Source organism: Camelus ferus, chromosome 1, assembly GCF_009834535.1.
Source record: "Camelus ferus isolate YT-003-E chromosome 1, BCGSAC_Cfer_1.0, whole genome shotgun sequence".
In the NCBI taxonomy this organism is placed as follows: domain Eukaryota; kingdom Metazoa; phylum Chordata; class Mammalia; order Artiodactyla; family Camelidae; genus Camelus; species Camelus ferus.
This window is the reverse complement of record NC_045696.1, coordinates 1,658,524-1,683,366: the sequence shown is the minus strand read 5'-3', so window position 1 is coordinate 1,683,366 and position 24,843 is coordinate 1,658,524. Positions and strand designations below refer to the sequence as shown.

The window sequence follows — 24,843 nt, the reverse complement described above, 5'->3', positions numbered from 1 at the left end:
GATCTGGAGTTTCCTGGGTTCGGGGTTGTGAGGGGATGGGACTGACTGTGAAAGTGCACATGGGAACCTTGGGGGCGATGGGAAAGTTCTGTACCTTGCTTCTGGAAGCGGCCTCACAGGGGTACACGTTTCCCAACACTCAGCAAATGGAAACTTTAAATAAGGACGATTTACAGTATGTAACTACACCTCTATAAGGCTGGCTTGTAAAACGGACACCATCTAGGGGATGAAGAACACAGCCCAGGCCTGGATGAGCGATTTACGATGCACCTGTCCCGGGCGAGCCGCAGCTGCGAGGGCGGCTCCTGAGGGCTGGCTGCGCCTCGCCTCTCCCAGCTCCGCGCTCAGCCACGCCGCACTGGTGCTGGTGGTGAGAACGTCCACACCGTAGAAGCTGGTGTGTGCAACCAGTCAGGGCTTTCTTGTTTTCGTTTTACAGACAGCCAGTTATTAAACAGTTACCAGTAAGCCACTGCATAGATACAACAGACAACTCATGTTCAGAATGTATAATAAATGTCTACAAAAAATAAGAAATATGAATAACTCTGTTAAAAACAAAATGAGCAAATGACTTGCACAACTGCCTCACAAGAAAAGATATCTGAATGTCCAACAAGCGGCTTTACTGCACTGGGGACGCACATGAATGCAACAGCACGATATCCCCACACACTTTCCAAAATGGATACAAATACCTCACTTTATAAAGGATACAGAGGGATTGGAATGCGTAAAACTGACTAGTGGAGATGTGACTTTCTTTAGAAAGTTGTTGGGCAGTACATGCTAAACCAAACATATGCCTTTCTTGTGACCCAGCATTTCCACTCCTGGGTATACAATGAAGAGAAATGAGCGAGCATATCCACCAAAAGCAAAATGTACAAGAATTTTTATAGCAGCATTATTAACATTAGCCAACATTTGGAAATAATCAAAATCTCTGCCATTGAGAAAGAGAACATTAAGTAATATTTAAACCAATGATTGTATCACAGAAAAAGAATGAACTGCAATGTGGGCAGGCACATGGCCCTTTTTGCTGAGCAAAATAAGGCATAAACAGAAGGGTAGGCAAAACTCATCATTGGGGAGAGAAGGTGGAATTGTGACTCCTCCTTGGGGGAAGTGGGTCAACTGAAAGACCACACAAGGGAATATTTAGAATTCTGGAATGTTCTACAGCCTCAACAAAATATTCAGAGGGAAATTTTTTTCCAATCCAGAAGATTATCCCCAGCTAAACCATCCATCAAGTATAAAGGCAGGGTAAGGCATTTTTAGTTCTGCTGTGCTCAAAAAAATCTATCTTCCATGAACCTATTTTCAGAAAGCTATTGGAGGGTGTGCTCCACCAAAATAAGGGTGTAAACCCACAAAGAAAAAGACGCATCTTTTGGGAAATAATAGATCAGGATAGGAGAGAGGTGATGGAAAATCCAAAGACAGGAATGAAGGGAACTCCCTGAATGATACCTGTGCATCTGGCCAAGATCACCCAATAGATATTAGCCCACAAACAAAGAGGGCTCCAGGGGAGGTGCTTCCAAAAAACAAATAAAGATGGTAGATCACCTGGTAGGTCTGAGCCTTTTGAGTGAGCTTGGAATGAACTAGTCAGAGAGCTTCAGGGTGATTTATCGATAGGTATGCAGAAAAATAAACAAACACAAGATGCAATTGTAACTCTAAGAAATGAAAAACACAGGCAAAAATGAAACATGTATAAACAGGGAAATAAAATCTGGTTTCACTACACAGGCTTGGCTACAGATAAACTCACTTGATTAAAATAATAAAGATTTTGAACATGGATTTAACCAAATATTGGGGTATGACTGCCTTCTAAGGATGGGAAGAGGGAACCTTCTCTTTGGGCTGCTGGAAAACAAGAGAATAGCTTTCTTCTACAGTAGGAAAGCAAATCATACCTAAAACTAAAACTCAAAACTAATGCAACATGCATGTTACTTAGTAATTACGAGACACATAGGGGAACTAAGAACAGTGCCTGGAAGGGACACTGGAAGAAACGCGCGTGGGGAGGAGCTGGGGACACCCTGCCGGGGCCTCCACTGGAGCAGGGATGCGGGCACTCCTCTGGGCCAAGACACCCATTGCTCAGGGCAGGAGGGACTGAGATGCCTGTGGAGCACCTGCAGGGGCAAAACACCCTGAGACTAGAATTCACATCAAAGGTGAACAAGCAAACAGATGGAAGGAGGAGCCAAGATTTTACACCCAACTCATCAGCCATTCAACCACCAGAGTCTGCATCTCAGCACTGCTTTCAAGACACAAACACACCTCCAGTCACCAGCCATGAGAAGCCTAGAGGACAGTGTTACAAACATCTCACAGTAAATAAATGAGGAAGCATTGTCGGGGAAGGTGCTCTGAGCAATAATAAGGAAAGGGAAGAGCTGTTGAGAATCAGGTGAGGCCCAGCTCCTCTGAGAGGGGTATAAAAGCCCGCATGCCCAGAGCACCTCACCCACCAACTCACCACTCACAGCCCCATCCAGCTCACCTCCTGGCACAAAGCCCCACCATGGCTGACGCCTGCTGCTCCAGGACTTATGTTATCTCTGCATCCACCCTGTCTGTCTGTTCCAGTGACCCGAACTGTGGCAGCCGCGTCTGCTCACCCACTGCCTGCACCGGCTTCTCCCGGCAGGTGGACGATTGCCAGGAGAGCTACTGCGAGCCCCCCTGCTGCGCCCCGGCCCCCTGCCTGAGCCTCCTCTGTGCCCCAGCGAGCTGTGAGCCCTGCGCCTGCCCATCTGCCTGCACCAGCTCCTGCACGGCCTTGTGTTGCCCACAGTCTAGCTGCCAGCCCTCCTGCTGCACCTCCTCCGCCTGCCAGCAGGACTGCTGTGAGCCTGTGTGCTGCAGGCCCGTGTGCTGTGAGCCCACCCCCTGCCCCTTGTCCTGCTGCAGACCCTCCTCCTGCGTGTCCCTGCTCTGCCGCCCCATGTGCAGACCCGCCTGCTGTGCCCCTGTCCCCTCCTGCCAGCCCAGCTGCTGCCGCCCGGCCTCCTGCGTGTCCCTGCTCCACCTGCTGCGTCCCTGACTCAGCCTAGAAGTCCTGCTGCTGACCGGGCCCATCCCCCCAGGGCCAGCCGGGCTCCAGGGATCCCCCTCCCCGCCAGTGCCTTAAAGCTCCTGACCTCCTGGCGTCCTCAGCCCATCCTACCCAGGTCTTGCTCAGCACAGAGGAAAGACCAGCCCCCACCTCCCCCAGCCCAGACGTGGGGGCCAGCAGGCTCACAGAGCCCCCTTCTTGACCGTGGCCCACAGGAGCCCGGGCTGCTCCACATCTGCTTCCTCGCTCTGGACCACGGCCCTCGCTGGTCACACTGGGCCCTGCCTGAGCCGGGTCCCACCCCGGGCAGTGTTACTCTCCATGTCTGAGCTCAAATAAAAACTCTGCTCCCCTCACTAGTTCTTCATGCTGATGGGGTGGGGGTGCGGGAGTGAGGCCTGAGCGCCCTTTACGTCACCAGCCTTGGGGGACTTGGGTGCTGCTTCGCACACGACCCCTGGAAGCTCCTGTCCACCTCTTTGTTCTGCCATCTGGCCGTCACTCCAGGGCCTGCAGGGCTCCAGAAGACTGTTCTCGGGCAAGTCCTGTGGGCACCTACTGGGTTCAGATCAACCCCCCGTCAACTGCCCGTGGCAGAGGCAGCTCCTTCCCGGGGCACAGGTGCGGCTGTGCCGGGGGACACCTGGCCAGGACCCAGCAGTGCTGGGGTGGGGACCAGGGGAGACCTCAGCAATTGGCTTGCCCCACGTCCAGACAGTCCTTGCAGATGGCCGGGCATCCTGGACTCCCGCACACATTCCCCGACGCTGAGGTGCCTGGTCCTCCAGCACGTGCCGGCTGCGGGGAGGCAAAGGCAGAGGAGATGCGGCCCCCGGCCTCCCCTGCTGGGCTGGGCTGGTGGTGAGCAGGTGGGAGAGGGTGCCCCCAGGCGGCAGGGTGGACAAAGCCGAGAAGGGTGTGGGAACATGTTCAGACAGGAGACACGGGAATACAGCTGTTCGATGTAGCCAGGTGCAGTGTTGCACACTCTGACCAAATCCGAGAGCGGATCCTGGAACTGGGACTGCTGAGCAGAGGGTGCAGCCCGTGGGAATGTGCCGATCGCCACAGCACCCACAAGAGGGTCTGGTCCCCTTAACAGCAGTGTAAGTTCACAACAGAGGGGCACACGGTTTTCTATCTTTGACAATTTGATAAACAAAAACCTCATCCTGGTTTCTTTTGCCTAGAGCATCCCAAAGTGTGGAGCCACCAGTACTGAGTTATTTACCCCAGTGAACAAGCATTCCAGGTCTCCTTTCTGACCATCACAAACACCGCCGCTGCGAGGGTCCTCACCACGCACCTGTGTGCACTAGTGTACGTTCTCACGGTGCCTAAATTTCTAGACATGGGATTTCCAGGCCAGAATATTTGCCAATTTTAAATTCTGGAGGATACTGATAAATGCCCTCAAAAGGACTTTTCAAAATTGTGCCTGCTAAGAATGATGTCAGGAAAGCGAGGGAACAGGGAGCTCTAAGGGGCCACCCTGCTCCCCACAGAAACACTGAAGAAACTGGCGAGGCTCCTGCAGTCAACCTCATCTGAACTCTGGACATGGTCAGAGGTTGACAACAGCCAAGAGGATGCCTCATCCAGGAAAGAGCAAGTGCATCCCGGCACGAGCCAGTGCGGCAGGAGCTCTGCAGCATTTCGGTGATGCTCGCCCCCCCACCCCATCCCCCCACCCTGGTCCCCAGCTCAGTAGCAGTCTTGAAGATGGCAGCCTGTGTCCGGGTGAGGTTTCTGGCACTGGAGGGAACAGAGTGGACCTTGTTCTGAAAGAAGTGTGGTTGTCCTGACCTGCTGGTGGCTTCTAGAAGGATTCACACTAAGGGCTTGTCTTCATTTCTTGTAAGTCAGAACTCTCTGAAGGCAGAGAGGCAAATACACGGAGGATGTTTGTCAAATCCACCAGTCATTGCTCCTCAGAAAGATATCAGTTGTGGCCAGCAGAAGACACAATGCTGGGACGTGAGATGCTTTGAGGAGCAGGGCTTTCAAATCTTCCACAGATTCCTGGGCGTCTAGGAGACCTCGTGCATACTCACGAGGGGGCATGTGCTCCAGAAGGATCTGAGAAGTCCCTACACACTCACCTCCGGCTCCACTTCCGGGTCTGAGCCAGCAGGAAGTGGAGGTGAAGGCAGAGTTGGAAAGTACTTAGCTGAGGGTTGAAGGCGTTCCCTGACACACACACAGCCCAGCGACAAAGACTGGAAAAAATGTTTTTTGGCTCCAGTGTTTAAGGAACTCTGTCAGATCACTATCTGACCACTAAGCTAATGCAATAGTGACCACACATGACAAAGACTACAGTCATTACAAAACTAGTTTAGAAGAATCGGCGAATAAAACAACAACAACAACGTGCCACAACAATCAGCAACAACCAGCTACAGGGAAGGGGGAAAGCCGGATGTCCGAAGTCGCCACACTCTCTCAGTGCACTTGATTAAAGGGAAGCACAAGGAAAGAACTATGGGAAACTGAGAGAATGATATCTCACCAAATAAAGAATATCAACAAAGAGAGAGAAATTTTGTTTTTTTAAAAAAGGACCAAAAAGAATGTCTGGAGCTAAAACTTCAGTGGAGGGGCTCAATAGCACATTTGAGGAGTCAGGAGAAAGATAGTAAATGTGAAGATAGGTCAGTTGAAAGACTCCAGTCTGACATTGTATCAGAAAGAATAAAATACCTAGGAATAAACCTACCTAAGGAGGTAACTGTATTGTGAAAACTGTAAGACACTGATGAGAGAAATTGAAGACAACACAAGCAGATGGGAGACACACGGCACTCGAATTGGAAGGCTCAGTACTGTTAAAATGGCCATACTACCCACGGCAACCTAGAGTCAATGCAGTCCCTACCAAATTGCCAATGACATTTTTCACAGGACTAGAATAAAAATTTTTTGATCTGTATGGAAGCACAAAAGACCCCAAATAGCAAAATCAATCTTAAGAAAGAAGAATGGAGCCCGAGGCGTCATGCCCACTGACCTCAGACTACACTACAAAGCTACAGCAATCAAAGCAGTATGGTACTGGCATAAAAACAGACACACAGATCAATGGACCAGGATAGAAAGTCCAGAAAGAAACTCATGCATTTATGGTGAATTGATCTATGACAAAGGAAGCAAGAATATACAATGAAGAAAAGGCAGTCCCTTCAGTAAGTGGTGTTGGGAAAACTGGACAGCTACATGTAAAATAATGAAATTAAAACATTCTCTAACACCATATACAAAATAAACACAAAATGGACTAAAGACCTAAATGTAAGACCAGACGCTATACAACTCCTAGAGGAAAACATAGGCAGAACACTCTTTGACATAAATTTCAGCAATATTTTTTTCAAGCCAGCTCTTAGAGTAATAGAAATAAAAGCAGAAATAAACAAATGGGATCTAATTAAACCTAAAAGGTTTTGTACAGCAAAGGAAACCATAAACAAAACAAAAAGATAACCTACAGAATGGGAGAAAATATTTGGGAATGACATGACACACAAGGGACTAATTTTCAAAATATACAAACAGCTCATACACCTTAATATTAAAAAAAAACCCAATCAAAAAATGGACAGAAGACCTAAACAGACATTTCTCTAAAGAAGACATCCAGACGGCCAACAAGCACATGAAAATATGCTCAAAACTGCTAATCATCAGGAAAATGCAAATCAAAACCACAATGAGATTTTACCTCACACCTGTCAGAATAGCTGTCATCAAAAAGAACACAAATAATAAATGTTGGCTAGGATGTGGAGAAAAGGGAGCCCTTGTACACTGTTGGTGGGAATGTAAATTGGTGCAGCCACTATGGAAAAGCATGGAGGTTTCTCAAGAAACTAAAATAGAACTACCATATGACCCAGTAATTCCATTCCTGGGTATACACCTAAAAATAATGAAAGCAGTAATTTTAAAAGATACATGCATCCCAAGGTTCATAGCAGCGTTCTTTACGATTGCCAAGTTATGGAAGCAACCTAAGTGCCCATCAACAGATGACTGGATAAAGAAGACGTAGTATATATACATACAATGGAATACTACTCAGCCATAAAAAATAATAAAACTTTGCCATTTGCAACAATATGGATGGACCTGGAGAGTATTATGCTAAGTGAAATAAGTCAGACAGAGAAAGACAAATACTGTATGATACCGCTTATATGTGGAATCTAAAAAATGCAAAACACTCGTGACTATAACAAAAAAGAAGCAAACTCACAGATATAGAGAATAAACTAGTGGTTCCCAGTGGGGAGAGGGACGGGGTTCAGGCAATATAGGGGCAAGGAATTAAAAGGTACAAACTATTACATATAAAATAAGTTACAAGGATATACTGTACGACACAGGGAACATAGCCAATACTTTATAACTATAAGTGAAGTATAACCTTTAAAACTGTGAATTACTATATTGTACATCTGTATTGTACACCATACTTGAAAGAAAATAAATAAAAAAGACTAAATAGACATAAAACAACTAACAAGATTAAATCAGTAATTGAACATTTCCCCAAAAATAAAAGCCCAGGATAAAATGGTTAAATGCTGAATTCTACTAAACATTTATAGAATAATCAACACCAATCCCTTTTTTAAAACCTGCTTTGTCCAGCTATTTTATTTTTTACTTTTATTTATTTTTTTCATTTTTTGAGGGGGGAGGTCATTGGGTTTATTCATTTTTTTTAACAGAGGTACTAGGGATTGAACCCAGGACCTCAGGCACATGGGGCATGCACTCTACCACTGAGCTATGCTCTCATCCCCAGCGCTAATCTTCCTTAAACTTCCCCCACAGCAGAAGATGAGGGAACACTTTCTCATTCTATGAGGTCAGTATCATCCTGATACCAAAACCAGACAAAGAAAAAAAAAGAAAACCTCAGACTGAAATTTCTTATAGATAAAAAATCTCCAACAAAATACAATCATACAAAATCCAGCAGCATATTAAAAGGATTATACACCACAACCAAGTGGGATTTATACAAAGAATGCAAAAGTGATTGAATGTATGAAAACCAGTCAACGTAATGCACCACATAAATAAAATGAAGGAAAACAACCACACGATTATCTCAACTGATAACAGGAAAAGAATTTCACAAAAGCCAACACTCTTTCACGATAAAAATACTCAATAAACTAGGAACAGAAGGAACTTCCTCAACATCGTAGCGAGCATATGGAAAACCCACAGCCAACGTCATGCGCATCGGTGAGACGGAAAACGTCCCCCCTCCAATCAGGAACAAGGCAAGGGGTCCCCCCTCCAATCAGGAGCAAGGCAAGGGGTCCCCCCTCCAATCAGGAACAAGGCAAGGATGCCCACTTTCACCACTTCTAGTCAACGCTGTCCTGGAAGTTCCAGCAAGAATCACATGCAAAAGAATAAAGTTGAACCCTGTCTCACACCATATGCAAAAATTAACTCCAAGTACATCAAAACCTTAACTATAAGACCTAAAACTACAACTCTTAGAAGAAAACATAGGGGTAAATCTGCATAACCTTAGATTTGGCAACAGTTTCTTAGATATGACGCCAAAAACACAAGCCACGTGGGAAAAATAGATCAATTTGACTTCACCAAAATTAGAAAATTTTGTATATTGAAGGATACTGTCAGGAAAGTGAAAAGGCAACCCACAGAATGGAAGACGTTATTAGCAAATCATACTCCTGATAAAGATCTAGTATTCGGAAAGCATAAAGAAATCCTAAAATTGGACAACAATTAAAAATGGGCAAAGCACCTTGATAGACATTTCCTCAAAGAAGATATATGGACAGCTAAGAAGCACATGAAAGGGAGAACAAAATCATTGGCGTTCCAGAAATACAGATCAGAACCAAAAGGAGATGGCCCTCATTAGGGTGGCTATAGGCAAGAGGAAGAAATAAGAGAAAAATGAGAGCAAGTGTGAGGAGGTTGGAATCCTTGTTTGTTGCTGGTGGGAACGTAAAACGGTGCAGCTGCTGTGGAAAACTGTCTGGCAGTTCCTCAAAATGTTAAACATAGGGTTATCATCTGACCCAGCAATTCCCCCCCTAGGTACACACCCAAGAGAATTAAAAAGAGGTGTTCAAACAAAAACTTGGACCAAATGTTCACAGCAGCTCTATTCACATTAGCCAAAAGGTGGAAATGACCCAAATGTCCATCAACTGATGAATGGATAAATAAAATGTGGTATCTCTGTTTGATGGACAATTAGCCCTAAAAAGGAGTGAAGCACTGATCCATGCTCCAGCGTTGATGAACTTGGAAACATCCTGCTGAGCGAAAGGAGTCAGACACAAAATGCTACAGATTGTATGACTCCATCTACATGAAATGTGCAAAACAGGCAACACTGTAGAGACAGAAAGCACATTAGTGATTGAAGGGGGCAGGGAGGGACTCTTAATAGCACAGGATTTCCTTTTTTTTTTTTTGGAGGCACTGGGGATTGAACCCAGGATCTCCTGCATGCTAAGCATGTGCTCTACCACTGAGCTATTTCCCTCCCTCAAGGATTTCCTTTTAAAGTAATGAGAATGTTCTGGATGGTGGGCATGGCTGTGCATGTGACTGTACTAAATGCCACTGAATTCTGCACTTCAAAATGGATAAAATCATAAACTTTGTATTATTTGTTATCACAATTTTTATAAATTACGTCAGCTAAGGGGCTTCTAAGGGTGAGGCCCTCATGGCCAGCGGCACTGGAAGTTATCCGAGTTGTAAATCTTGGATGATCTTACAGGTGAGATATTTATGTTTTAATTTGGGAAACTATTTATTGAGATCAAGTAGTTTTTCATATGATTATTGGAAATTTGAATATTTTAAATTTTGTTTGATTCTTTTATATCTTTATTGTTCTAGTTTAAGGTCTTTAAAATTTTCATATTAACCTTTTATCTATTGCACAAATTGCAAACATTTCCTGGCAGTTCAATATCCTCAATTTGTCCATGAAAAAGATTCCCTGTGGGTTTTGATGGAAATTACATCAATGATGGGTCTTCCTTCAGCTTCATACCACCCGGACCCTCTCTTGTCTCCGGATGAAAGCACGACACAGGACCTGCCTCTCTCAGGTAACTGACCATGGCTCTGCGGAACATGGCTTAGGACTCAAATTTCAGTCCCTGAATCTGGTTCTCCTAATGAACCAGGGAGCTCTGACTTCGATAGAAAGTTCCATTTCCTTCTTCTGGAAGGGAAGGTCCTCTCCTGTCCTCAGGCCTCATCCGTCTTGCTCACATGGGTACCACGGAAGCTCACAGAGCCCCCACCAGGAGGGGTCTGTCCTCACGTTGCCTTTTCCCCTAATAGACACACCATCGATTTCTCCCCAATCGCAGGCCAGGCCAGCTGTCCCAGGTGAGGCTCTAAACACAAAATGCGGACCAACAGAGCACATGTCACCATGGGCCCGGAGCTGTCTCCCCAGCTCTGGGGAGGGCCCCTGGCACATGACCCACCAGGGGAAGCCATGGGGTCAGCCACGGGGAGGTTGCACGTTTCTGCCAGGTGTCTGGCGGGGCCAGACTCAGGCCAGGATTCGGTGCCCTGCCAGCATCATCAGTGTCAGGAGTTGAGCAAGGACATCTCATGACAGTGGAACCAGCTGAATGAGAGTCCTCACCAGGAAACACATCAAACAGGAAGTGACGGCATAGGGCCTCCTTCAGGGACAACATACACACCTGGAGGGTATAAAAGCTGACAGCAGGAGCACCTCACACACACACACACACACACACACACTAACTCACACACACACACTCACCCTCCTCCAGCCCCACCGCCCACACCATGGCCGCGCCTGCCCTGTCCGTCTGTTCCAGCAACCTGAGCTACGGCAGCCGGGTCTGCCTGCCCGGTCCCTGTGACTCCTGCACCGGCTCCTCCTGGCAGGTGGACGACTGCCCAGAGAGCTGCTGCGAGCCCCCCTGCTGCGCCCCGGCCCCCTGCCTGAGCCTCCTCTGTGCCCCAGCGAGCTGTGAGCCCTGTCCTTGCCCATCTGCCTGCACCAGCTCCTGCACGGCCTTGTGCTGCCCGCAGTCTAGCTGCCAGCCCTCCTGCTGCACCTCCTCCCTCTGCCAGCAGGACTGCTGTGCGCCCCTCTGCTGCAGGCCCGTGTGCTGCACACCTGTCTGCTGCAGGCCCGTGTGCTGCAGGCCTGTCTGCTGCAGGCCCGTGTGCTGTGAGCCCACCCCCTGCCCCTCGTCCTGCTGCAGACCCTCCTCCTGTGTGTCCCTGCTCTGCCGCCCCGTGTGCAGACCCGCCTGCTGTGCCCCCGCCCCCTCCTGCCAGCCCAGCTGCTGCCGCCCGGCCTCCTGCGTGTCCCTGCTCTGCCGCCCCAGGTGCTCCCGCTCGGCCTGCTGTGTCCCCGACTCAGCCTAGAAGTCCGGCTGCTGACCCTTCCTGCTTTTATCCAGGGTCCTTTCCCTAGCAGGAGGCCACCCTCCCAGCCAGCTGCACCCTCTCTCGCTTTAACAACCACAGGGAACAGAATGTGAGCCCCTTCACCTGGCCCCGCCCCTCATCTCAAGGACTCGAGCTGCTCACCAAGTCCCTTCTGATGCTGGTCCCTCGGGTGCCCCAGGAGACGCACTGCACCCCCTGAACCCTAGGGTGCTGTCCTCACCGCAGCAGGCCTGTTCCCATCCCAGGACGTGACATAACCTCTGAGTCCTAATAAAGCCACCTCCATCTCAATGACCTGTCCTGTCTGTGGATTCGCGGTGGCAGGGTGAATGGGACGCCTGGTGCTGGCCTCTGTGACCCCCACAGGCCAGGCCCACTCTGAGGCCCGTAGCCCCCTGAGCTCCAGCACGCAGCCCTGGGGTCCATCTCAAGAAAACTGCCTCTGGACCCATGGCCAGTGGTCGTGGGACAATGGTGGACCCCAGTTCGCTGCAGTTCAGACAGCGGCCTGCCTCGCTCCTTCCTGAAGCAGACCCCTCAGGACAGGCAGCAGGGGCTGCCCCCAGGGCCAGAGACCAAGCTGACTCAGCCTTGTCCACCCTCCTGGCGGCAAAGGCAGGTCCTTATGAAGGGAGAAAGTGAGGGTCCCAAGGACAGAGATGTTGCTTGCCTGCTGCGGTCCTAGCGTGTCTGCAGGGGCCCTAGCCTTCGTCCTGTGGCTTGAATAAGGAAATGTTCACATCCTGAGACGTAAGGGGGTCATTCTGGCTTGTGCGTGGGCGCCCTTGAACTTGATGCTGACTGAAACGGCATCTGCGGCCTGTCAAACACGCACTGTCCATCAGCTTTAATTATTACAGAAAAGGGCACATTGACCAGGAGTAAATAAGGTCCGTGTTGAAAACACAGATGAAGCACCCCTCCCAGGGCGCCAGTGCCGGTCCTCCTTTGATGATAAGACCCCGCCCAGGTGCCGAGGCCGCGCCGTCTGTGCCTATGAGACCTTGAACACATGGATCCCTGACTTGTTTAAAGTTCTTTCTTTTGACAAGATACAAAACTCTGCTGGGGGGGGCGGGGGGTGGAGCTCAGAGGTAGAGCGTGTGCTCAGCATGCACAACGTCCTGGGTTCAGTCCCCGGTCCCTCCATTAAAAAATAAACAAACAAATATATATATATATATATATTTTAAACTGTGCTGAAAAGCCTGCTTCTCCAGAGCAGTTTCTTGGAGTCTGGGAAGCGGACTTCTGGGCTAGTCCTCAACCTGGCTCAAATAAAACTCTTTTCTATTCTTACTATATTGATTATTTATTGATCATTTCCGTCAGCACGCTCAAGCGTCTCCGTGCGCTGGAGGCGACGCTGACACTGCGGGTCTGAGCCCTCCTCCCCGTGGCCTCAGCCACCGCAGGGTCGGACAGCAGCAACTCACTCCCTAGACCCTGCACTCGGCCCGGCTGCTTGCACGCTGTCAGCGGCGCGGCCGGGCCCCGAGAGCGCGGCTCCCTGGGACGCCGTCCCCGCCACCTCGGCCAGCGCCCCGTTGGATGCTTGCCTCTGCTTCGCCAGGACTGCAGTCCCAGGACAGCCACTTTGGAAAACAGTTTCTCAAAACTTTAGACTTTGAATATGACCCTGCAAGTCCACTTCTGGGCGTCTACCCGGAAGAACTGAAAACAGGTGTGCCAGCAAAAGTGTGTGCATCAGCGTTCAAGCAGCTCTGCTCACAATAATCCAAAAGTGGAAGCAGCCCACAGGCCCATCGGCTGAAGGTGGATAAGAATCTGCCCCGCCGCTCAGCGGAGTATCACTCAGCCACGGAAAGCAGGGAAGCGCCGATCACGCTGCAGCTGGAAGAGCCTCGAGAACGTGGCACCAAATGACACAAATGCACTTGCTCACAAGACACAGACTCACAGACACAGAAAACAAACTTACGGTTCCCGGGGGGAACGGGGTGGGTGGAGGGATAAACTGGCAGTTCCGGATTTGCAGACACTAACTACTACATATAAAATAGATACACAACAAGGTCTTACTGGACAGCCCAGGGAACTACATTCACTACCTCGTAACAGCCTGTAATGAAAAAGAGCGTGAAAAGGAACATATATGCATTCGTGTGACTGACTCACTCCGCTGTGCACCAGAAATTAACACAACACTGTAAACTGACCACACTGCAGTAGAAGAAAAGAAACAGAAAAAGAAAAATTCCTAAAGAAAAAGGAAAATGTGATGTTCAGCGAGGGAAGCCAGACCCCAAAGGCCACGTGGTGTGTGATTCCACTGACAGGAAACGCCCAGAACAGGCCACTCCAGGGACAGCCCCTGGGAGCCAGGGGACAGGCGAGGGGAGGACGGGAGCCACTGCTGATGGCTTTGGGGGGATGGGCGGTGAAAATGTTCCAAAGGAAAATAACGGTGACGGTTGATGGCTGCACAACTCTGAATACGGTGACACCCATAAATCGTGTGCTTTAGTGGGTGGACTTTACAGCATGTGAATTATATCTCCGTAAATCTGCTAAAAGCAAAACTGTTTCATTCCATCCCCGGTTCTGATGGATTCCGAGGCTTTTGTCTCCCCTGTATCCGAGTGGAAATCAGTGACTCCGGGGCAGTGAGAGGAGCCCCAGGAGGCCAGCCGTGGCCCGAGTCCTTGAGGGGTTTCCGGGAATGACAGGGCAGAACCCTCAGGCTGACTTTAAAATCAACAGAAAGAAGGAGGTGGTGACAGGACTGTGAAAGATTTTCCCAGGGGACCCGGAGCCACCCCAAAGTGGGTGTCGGCAGGGGCTGCACAGGAGGTCAGGCTGTGTGTCACCCTGGGTCATCAACTCCTGGCTTCAAGCTGTGAGGGACACCGCCCAGGGCATCCAGCTGACTCCCAGGGGACACGGGAGAAGAGCTAGCCAGGGTGGGTGGGCTGGAGGGTCCCAGCCAGGGTCACAGGACGGAGAGGACAGGCAATGCTCTAGGAAAGTTCTAGACAAGGGGGAGCCCTGCATCCTGCGGACAAGCTCCCCCACTCCTCAGGGCCCGGCTGTCAGCTCCCCACGCAGGAGGGTGTGTTTGCCTGTGCAGCGGATGAGGCATCAGTGAGCACTGAACAGCCCAGACCCTCGCTTACAAATAGGAATAATAAGGGTCCCCAGACACTTAAGGAAATCAACACGAAAGGGAAGCAAAACTCTGAACAAACGATAAAGCAAGGAAATGGAGGGGCTACCACTTCCTAAAATAAGAACAAGATGTGGGTTTAAAACAACAAAAAAGGAAGGAAGAAAAGAAGGAAAGAGGTAGAGGGGAGGGAGGGAAACACTCAGAGTTTCTGGAAACTAAAAGCATGACTCTCCGAACAAACAGGAAACCAACAGACAGTCTGCGTATGGACTGCATGTGGTAAGAGGTGACCGGGAAGATCAGGCAAGGATTTTCCCAGAATGCAAAGCGGGACAAAGAGCTGAGGACGGGAAGAGGTTAACCACAAGGCGGGTACGTCTAGGGGACCCAGCATCTGTGATCCTAACCCGCGCCGCCGCAGGAGACACAGCCTCCGGGACGGAAGGAGGTCATCCCGCAACAGAGTAAATGTGCCTCGCGCTCAAAGACGATGTGAACAACGAGGTCGAAACAAGCCAGCAAAGGCCTACAACAACGTCCGGAGCGCGGGGCGTCTGGGGACGTTAAAGAGCGACACGACGCACACACCTCCACAAGGTTCCAGGAGGAGAAGTGGTCGCTGAAAGAACCAGTCGTACCAACAGGAGACCCAGCAGCGGGGCCACCTCTCCCCGACGCGGAGGGCGACCCACCCTGCCCCAGGCTCAGCCTTGCACCCTTCAAACACCAGGAACCCAGGACGGTTACTACCCAGGAGGCTTCTGAAACTGCCACTCAGAAGAGTACTCGTTTTTCCTACAAAACGAACAGTGGCGCTGCCTTTCCAACCGTCCACAGCGCGCTCACAGGTGCCCGGCACGGCGCCTCAAGCCCAGAGAGCAGGGGCCGCAGAGGTGTCCTCCGGTGACAGCACGGCCGTCGGTCCCGCTTCCTAAGTACACGCTCACCCCCTGGGAAACTTTAAAGTCCCTTTCTACGTGACTTCTGATCGATGGTGCAACTAAGACGGACTGACAGACCATTGAGAAGCTGATGCCCCTGAAATCAGCGGGCGCCGGGAGCGAGAGGAAATGGCGAAGCGGCGCGAACGGACATCTACTCTTTCCACTGTACAGGCCGGAAAGCAAAATGTAAGCATTCAACTCAGTAAGCCAGGGAAAACGCCTTAAAAAATGTTTAAAGAGTAGGAGAAAGGAGCTTTAAAAGATTTAAAGTAAAAACTAATGAAATATAAAACAAAGACTGTCACTTTAAAAATATCGATAAAATGTTAAAAGCTCTGGCAAGTCTAATAAAAAATACGTTAAAAATGGGAAAAAAGAATATGCTCGCAGATTCAGGTTATTTTTGCTTTTAAGTATAAGAAGGTAGTATGAGTATATTTATCCTAAAATTTGAAAATATAAATGAAATATACCATGTTCAAAAAACATATAAACTACCTACATTGACTGACAAAGTGAAAGAAAAATTTTTAGTCCAATAGGATTATTACCTTTATTTGGCAAATATACTGAAGATCTGTTCTGTTTCAAATATGGAAATGGATTTTTTCCTAGTCAAACAAATTTTATTGAAAAAAATTTTAATACAACACAATCCAAAGAAAATTTGAAAAGATGTTGAAAGATCTGATTCTCCAAAAGGCACAGACTCAGTTCTCAAGGTGTAGGGAACCCATCAGCCTTCAGCACGGAGGCCTTTCCTGTAATACTGCAAACATCCAGAGCTCAGAAAGAAACAGAAGTTTTCTGGGCTTATCTCATAAGGCTGGCAAAACCCCGATGCCAAAACCAGCCGGGAGAGAGAGAAACTGACTAGTGACCTATGTCATGTAAGAGATTGTAAATAATGTTTTAGCAAATTTAATATGGAGATACATTAAAAGAACAACATGCCAGGGGGGAGGGTATAGCTCAGTGGTTAGAGTGCGTGCTTAGCACACATGAGGTCCTGGGTTCAATCCCCAGCACCTCCATTAAAAATAAATAAATAAACCTAATTACCTCACCCTAAAAACTAATAAAAATAAATCTATAACAAAAAGCAAAAACAAAGTGGAGGACAAAATTTAAAGTCTATTAATTTCTTAAAGATCAGAAAAAAAGAATATGCCATTGTCAAGCAGAGTAGTTCTCAGAAATGATAGTTCTCAGAAATGATATAATTAACAATGCTAGTAGGTGGAAACAGAAAAGTCATTGAGAGTTAGAACTCTCAACACACACACACGTACACACATATACACACATACATGCACACACATGCACACACATGTACACACATATACACATATACACATACACTTGTACAGACACATGTACACACGCATATACACATATCCACCTACACACAGATATACACGTATACACATACACACATACATGTACACACATGTACACATGGACACGCATACACACGTGCATGTGTACACACAGAAACACATACAGGCATATACACACATGCACGTATACACATATACACACATACACACATGTATACATATACACATATATGCACATACATATGTACACGTGTACACACATACACAGATACGCACAGGCATATACACACATGCACATACACACGTATACATGCACACACATGTATATGCATGTACACACATACACGTGTATACACACGTACACATATATGTACATACACCTGGATACATGTGTACACACATACACAGATACATTCACATAAGGCATATACGCATATACATACCCATACACACATGTACACACATGCATGCACACATATATACATACACACATACACATGTACACACACGTACATACACAAAGACACGCATGAGCTGCCAAAGGCACCGCCATCACCTTCAGGACCCGGACAACAGGGCCTGTCCCACCGGTCCCGGCCGGGGCTCTACTGCATCCCCGTCGTGGCGTGGCAGGGAAGCAGAAGGACAGCACAGCCGAGGGGCCGGGGGCAGCGCGCTGTCAGCCACACTGTCTGCTGGGCCCTCATTCCCTCCCAGCACCTATTCCATCTGCCCGGCCAGCACCAGAGGACACTGCCCTTCTGCTCACACTCAAATGCCCAGAGATTCCTTTTTTTGCATGTTTTTAAAAGTCATTTGGTCATTTGACCTTCCACCGACCCGCCAGCCCCGACCACAGGCTCCCAGCCCCAGCCCAGGGCTGGGAAGAGCTGAGGTGAGAGCAGTGACTGCTGAGAGACGCTCTGAGCTGGGACGCAGACAGCTCACAGGCTAAGGAGGAGGCCGCTGCCGAACAGGGCGTGAGCCGTGAGTGAGGAAGAGCCCTGACACCTGCTAGATCAGGCTGGACCCAGCACAGTCCTGGGAAGAGCGGAGAACGTCTTTACATCTGCCGTGGCTTGTCCCAGACCCAGTGCCACCCCCATCCTTCCCACTCACAAAACCCAAGGCTTCCCGGGAGCAGGCATGGGGGAGGTTGGGAAGGGGTGGGGGGTGCCATGAGCAGAGCCCTTCGCGGCCGGGCGCTCAGTCTCCCCGCCACCACCGTCCCTTTCATAGCTTGCTGCCCTCCGAACCCGATTTTTGCATCTGTACAAGGGGGTCCCAAAGGGGCGCCTCGCACGGGGGCTGACCTCAGGAAGCACTCAGGTGTGACTGTGCATGTCGGAAAGGTCACGTGCCATGCCTCATGCAGACCAGAGACGTTCTTAGTGTCCCGATCATTCCCCTAAAGCAGCGCTGACTTCCTCAGCTCTGGGACATGGATGAAGCGCACAGTTCTCTCACCACCACTAGAAGAGCCACCGAGAGGACGTGTAAAAGTTATAAGAAAAACTAAACAAAGTAGTACGTAAACAAGAAGGAGGCCCAGTAGGACCCTGCATGTGTTCATCAAAGAGAAACAGGTATGTGTGTAAACTGGAACAAGATCTCCAATGCACAAGAATAAAACAGCTTAGTCTAAAACCAGACAGGTGACATCAAGGAGCTGGCCTTATCTGGTGTCCAAGCAAGAGACTGCTGGAGGAGCGGTGCAAAGCTTGTGAAAACGCACACTGACGGCCCCAGCGGTGACAGAGGACGTATCCCATTCACATCACAAGACAAAGTCAAGCTGCTGTGAGAAAGAATTAATCAGATGTTTGAAAATTTTAAATTTGGAAATAAGTTGATAAAGGCCAAAAAAGAGCCTGGAAATAAATGGCAAAAGACTGAAATGTGGTCTGAAAGATAAAAATCAAGAAAATGTCCTAGAGCAAAGGATAAACATTTGGAAAGTGAGAGAAGAATAAGAGATGGGAAGGCTAGTTCCAGGAGATCTGACATCTAATGGGAGCCACAAAAGGAGAGACCAGGAGAGACTAAATAATTTTCTAAATAGCACAAAACGTTTCCCGAGATGAGCTTTCATATCAAAAGTCTTGGTGCATCCCAACCACAGAAAGGAAAGTGACACACAAGCCCAGAAACACAAAACACGGCATTTGAGAACAAGGATAGAAAGAAAACCCAAATGTTCCTGGAGAGTTAACAAAGATACACTACGCATCTAACTGCGAATGACAGATAACAGCTTCAGACTCTCCCCAGGAAATCTGGACATCACAAGGCAATGGAAATATGTCCCACCGCTTTGGGGAAACAGTTATTTAAAACCAGAATTCTGGAAACCATCATAAACTGGAAAGGAAAAGTGGCTGTGTTCTCGGTCACATGAGAGATCTTAAAACGTAAAGCCACCAGCATATATGAAAAAGTCTGATACTTCACCACAGCAAGATGAAAACAGAAACAACGCCGAGTATAGCTTGATAGGCAACAGAGGAAGGCACCTGTGTGTGTCACAGAAGAGGAGGAAGCTCACAGACCCCGTCGTGGGTCCTGAAACTCCCAGCACCTGCTCAGGGAGACACAGGTGCCTGGAAGGCAGGGGGCCCTTGGCTTTCTGTGAACCGGTCCTCTGTTCCACTCATATTTTGTAAAATGTGCAAGTTTCACTTTATAGTTACGTTTTTAAAGGCTTACATGTAATTTAGAAAATACTTAAAGCGTCCCATACACCAGCCAGAATGGTCATCATCCAAAAGTCCACAAATGATAAGTGCTGGAGAGGCTGTGGAGAACAGGGGACACTCCTCCCCTGCTGCTGGGAATGTAGTCTGGTGCAGTCATTATGGAGGACAGTATGGAGATTCTTCAAAACACTAAAAACAGACTTACCCTATGAACCAGCAATCCCACTCCTGGGCATATGTCTGGAGGAAACTCGAATTTGAAAAGACACCTGCACCCCAATGTTCATAGCAGCACTATTTACAATAGTCAAGACATGGAAACAACCTAAATGTCCATCCACAGATGACTGGATAAAGAAGTTGTGATATATGTATACAATGGAATACTACTTAGCCATAAAAAAGAATAAAATAATTCACTTGCAGCAACATGGATGGACCTGGAGATCATCACTGTAAGTGAAGTAAGCCAGAAAGAGAAAGAAAAATACCATATGATATCACTCATATGTGGAATCTAAAAAAAGAAAAAGAGGACATATATGAACTCATCTACAAAACAGAAACAGACTCACAGACATAGTAAACAATCCTATGGTTACTGGGGGGAAAGAGGTGGGAAGGGATAAATTTGGTAGTTTGAGATTTGCAAATATTAACCACTATATATAAAAATAGATTAAAAATGAGTTTCTTCTCTATAGCACAGGGAACTATATTTGGTACCTTGTAATTACCTTTAACGAAAAAGAATATGAAAACGAATATATGTATGTATACGTATGACTGAAACAGATGCTGTACACCAGAAATTGACACACTGTAACTGACTATATTTCAATTTTTAAAAAATTAAAATGAAGCACCCCACACACAGGAGAGATGGAACCACAATTCATCACTTTGGAGAAGTGTTCACCTCTAGGCCTCAACTCAGCATAACCTTGCCTCAAATGTTTTCCGTAACTTTTCTGGAGCCAAACACAGGAGAGACGGGAAACATCCTGCAACTCAGGACATTCATACTCACAAGTTTAGTGAGTAAAACTATTGAAAATACGCCAGCACTAATGAAGGCTCCCGCAACCAGCTGTCAACACCAACAAGGAAGGGCGGGCGTGGAGCCTCCTGCTGGGACGACACAGGCCAGGGAGGGGTATAAAAGCCCAGCACCCCTAGGCACCTCACACTCCCTCACACTCACACTCAGGCTCACACACTCACCCTCCTCCAGCCCCACCGCCCCCACCATGGCCGCGCCCGCCCTGTCCACCTGCTCCGGCGAACTGAGCTACGGCAGCCGGGTCTGCCTGGCCGGTCCCTGTGACTCCTGCACCGGCTCCTCCTGGCAGGTGGACGACTGCCCAGAGAGCTACTGCGAGCCCCCGTGCTGTGAGCCCCACTGCTGTGAGCCCCGCTGCTGCGCCCCGACCCCCTGCCTGAGCCTCCTCTGTGCCCCAGCGAGCTGTGAGCCCTGCCCCTGCCCATCTGCCTGCACCAGCTCCTGCACGGCCTTGTGCTGCCCGCAGTCTAGCTGCCAGCCCCCCTGCTGCACCTCCTCTCCCTGCCAGCAGGACTGCTGTGCGCCCCTCTGCTGCAGGCCCGTGTGCTGCACGCCCGTGTGCTGCACACCTGTCTCCTGCAGGCCCGTGTGCTGCAGGCCCGTGTGCTGCAGGCCTGTCTGCTGCAGGCCCGTCTGCTGCAGGCCCGTGTGCTGTGAGCCCACCCCCTGCCCCTCATCCTGCTGCAGACCCTCCTCCTGTGTGTCCCTGCTCTGCCGCCCCGTGTGCAGACCCGCCTGCTGTGCCCCCGCCCCCTCCTGCCAGCCCAGCTGCTGCCGCCCGGCCTCCTGCGTGTCCCTGCTCTGCCGCCCCAGGTGCTCCCGCTCGGCCTGCTGTGTCCCCGACTCGGCCTAGAAGTCCTGCTGCTGACCGGGCCCGTCCCCCCCAGGGCCAGCCGGTCTCTAGGGTCCCTCAGCAGAGGGGCTGAGCTCAGCGATACTAGCATTTGGCGTCCTCCCGGAGTTTAACCCCCAGAAAGGACCTGGAGACCATCTCCTCTGTGTCACCAAGAACAGGGACTCCACGTCCTCTGGGGTCTCTCAGGAGTTGCTGCCACGGTCATCCCAGAACCTAAGCGCAGGCCTGAGTCGTGGAAGAGGGCCCTGTCTCTCCTAGCCCAGCCGCTTCTCCCAGCCCCGCCCCTCCCCCAGCCCCGCCCCTTCTCCAAGCCAAGCCTTTCCTGCAGCCCCGCCCCTCGACACCCCGCCCTTTCTCTCAGCCCCGCCCCTCCTCCAGCCCCGCCTCTTCTCTGCTCCCGGGGAAGGACCTGCCTACCTGGCCTGATGACCTTACTTCTCGACTTCATAAGCTTCTTCATCTGTCATCCCTACTGCTCTGAGTACGGTGGCGGCAGGGGCTGGGGGGAGGGTGCATACAACCCCCAGGACTCCCAGCGGAACCTCCCGTGACCTTTCATGGTAAGAGAACCAGGAAGACCTCGGAGTCGGGGCCTGGCAAGACCCGGAGCAGCCACCCTGAGTTCCCGCCGAGATCTGCGCTGCCCAGCCCTCCCGCCGCTCCCCGTGGCTGAGAGGTGGCCCGGCACCCCACCGTCAACCATAAGGCCCCAGGAGGCCTGCGCTCTGCAGCCCAGCCACATCCCGCCCTCTCCTCCGCGGCCGTGGCCCTCCCTCCAGGGTGGGATCCTGGGGGCAGTGAACAGTGTTTCCTTTGCGCCTCCATGCTGGGGCCATCCTGGCCAGGCAGACCACCCCCATGAGAACCCGCAATGGGTTCCTGCTGCCACTCTTGGATGGACCACGGCATCCACGCCAGGCCACCCCCAGCAGTTGACCAAGCACAGCAGGAGTGCGAGGGCAGGGCCATTCCTGACAGACACCCGCCCTTTGCTCAGGGCACCCCATCCACCTGCCCCAGGCCTTCTCAGAGCTGTACCAGGGGCGGAGCCACTGCTCATCTGGCCCTCCCTCCTTACAGCTCACTCACATGAGTATGGTCAGCCTGGCCACGTTAAGGCTCTTCCCCACTCCCACTCCCCCATTACTCTTTCATGGGCATCCCCACAATAAACTGCTAAAAAACTTATCCCACTTGGCATCAGCTTCTTGGAGAATACAAACTGACTCACGTACCCACATTTTAGAGCAGAAAGAAGGAGGGAGGAAGAGAGAAAAGGGAAGGAGGAAAGGAAAGAGAGAGAGAGAGAGAAAGAAAGAGAAAAAGGGAGAAAGAAAGAGAGAAAGAGAGGAAGAGAGGAAGAAAGGAAGAAAGAAAGAGGAAAGAAAAAAAGAGAAAATAAAGAGGAGATGGGGGAGGGAGGGAGGGAGGAAGAAAGTGCCCATACTAGAGCAACACGCTTACATGGAAAATTCACACCAGCCTCTGGTTGCCTTTAAATTACTTCAATTGATTCTGAGGAATTTGGGCACAATTTTCACCTTGATTTGCATGTATCTCAATTTAAAAACATAATGGCTTCATCTACTTGTTATTCATCGGTATCACCTTTTTTTGGCTCCTGGAAAGATCTTAGTTGTTTATACACAATTACAATAACTCCTCCAGAGTGAGTATGTGCCCCATCCAGGGAGAAATGGCAACGTCTCTCTCTGAGGTGCTTGCAGGACGAAGTAGCCACTGTTGTTTCAAGACAGACCGTGATAAGTTAAAGACGGTAGACCATAAACCCTAAGATGCAAAACAAGGAGCTGTGCTAATGAGGCAACAAAGGGAAAAATGGAATCATACATAAAAGCAACAAATCCAAAAGAAGGCGGAAAAGGGGGAAAGGGGAAGAAGGACATGCGACAAGCTGGCAGCAACAGCAAGAGGAAAGGTGAAACCCACTGCATCAGTAGTCACACTAAACCCAAGTTGTCCGCACACTCCAGTCAAAAGTCAGAGACTAGTGGACCGAGTTTAAAAAAAAAAAAAAAAAAAGACCCAACATTATGCTGCCTATGAGAAATGCAGTTTAAATATAAGAAGAAAACAGGTTAAAAGTAAAAAGAGGGGAAAAGCTATATTAAGCTAACGTTAATCAAAAGAAAGCTGCAGCAGTTGTGTTAATTCCATAAAATAGATTCAGGATCAAAGCATACGGCCAGGGACTGTTAATGAGGATCATGTCATAAAGATCAAGGAGTCAAACGACCCTAAATGTGTGTGCGCCTGATAGCAGGCCTTTAAAATGTATGAAGCAAAGCGTGGCTGACCTGCAGAATCAGACAAACCTTAACGGGCTCCTACAGCCTGAGATTCGAATAGCCCTTCTCGGTAACCCACAGCACAGGCAGACGGAAAATCAGAGGACGCGGAGTATTCCAACATCGTTAGCCAATTTGAGCTATTTGACGTTGAAAGACTCCACCCTCAAACAGAAAAAAACCTTCTTTTTAAGTGAATGCAGAACATGTACCAAGATAAATCACATTTGCTAAGATAGACCTACAAAGGCAACAAAGCAAATTTCTACGGCTTTGAAAAAATTCAGATAACAAATTGGGTATTTTCTGACCACGGTGGAATTAAATGAAAAATGCAGTAACAGAAAGACCTGGTAAAATCCCCAACTATTTAGAGAAGAAATAGACTTCTAAATAACCCGTAAATCAAAAAATAATGAAGAAAGGAGGAAATCAGAAAATATTTTGACTCATATGAAAGTGAAAATACAACATGTCAAAACGTGGGGGACGCTGCCGAAGCAATTCCGAGGGAGAAGTTTGTGGCACTGCGTGTGCTTGTTAGAGAAGAAGAGAGGTCTCAACTAAATGGCCTCAGCTTCCAGCTGAAGAAACTAGGAAGCAGATTACACCGAAAGAAGAAAGACAGCAGCAAAGACAAAGTGGAAAGTCAGTGGAACGGATAACAGAAAGGAAGATAAAAATCAAATAAGCCAAGGGCTCTTTCCTTGAGAAGACTGATAAAGCTGGTAAGCCATCAGCCGCACTGGACAGCAAGTCAGGCAGAGACAGTGCCGCTCACCACGCCGGGGGTGGGAGCCGTGGCACCGCGAGAGGGCCTGCAGGTGGTGGGAGGATAACCAGGGAACATCCGGACCCGCTTTAAGCCCAGGAATCTGACAGCCTAAGCAAAATGGGCAAATTCCATGGAAGACACAAACTACCAAAGCTCACTTGAGAAGAAGTATACAC

At 49.2% G+C, this 24,843-nt stretch overlaps 4 protein-coding genes across 4 annotated transcripts in view; 3 read left to right on the top strand and 1 right to left on the bottom strand.

Annotated features, from left to right (window-relative positions):
* Positions 1-12,794, top strand: part of LOC116667585 (keratin-associated protein 10-12-like) — a 45,973-nt gene extending 33,179 nt beyond the window's left edge. Inside the window, exon 2 of the mRNA XM_032492873.1 lies at positions 10,868-12,794. Within this exon, the coding sequence (XP_032348764.1) occupies positions 10,940-11,530 (591 nt within the window). The 5' untranslated portion in view covers positions 10,868-10,939 and the 3' untranslated portion in view covers positions 11,531-12,794. The remainder of the gene's footprint in view (positions 1-10,867) is intronic.
* The window catches only part of LOC116667548 (keratin-associated protein 10-8-like), a 33,663-nt gene extending 10,892 nt beyond the window's left edge, over positions 1-22,771 (top strand). The window contains exon 2 of the mRNA XM_032492488.1: positions 20,851-22,771. Within this exon, the coding sequence (XP_032348379.1) occupies positions 20,915-21,580 (666 nt within the window). The 5' untranslated portion in view covers positions 20,851-20,914 and the 3' untranslated portion in view covers positions 21,581-22,771. The remainder of the gene's footprint in view (positions 1-20,850) is intronic.
* The window catches only part of TSPEAR (thrombospondin type laminin G domain and EAR repeats), a 124,162-nt gene that overhangs the window by 65,480 nt on the left and 33,839 nt on the right, over positions 1-24,843 (bottom strand). The gene's annotated exons all lie outside the window — the stretch shown is intronic.
* On the top strand, positions 2,501-3,447 carry LOC102515812 (keratin-associated protein 10-8-like). Its single transcript, XM_032493074.1, has one exon. It carries the CDS (start codon positions 2,558-2,560, stop codon positions 3,077-3,079), a length of 522 nt encoding a protein of 173 aa, XP_032348965.1. The 5' UTR covers positions 2,501-2,557; the 3' UTR covers positions 3,080-3,447.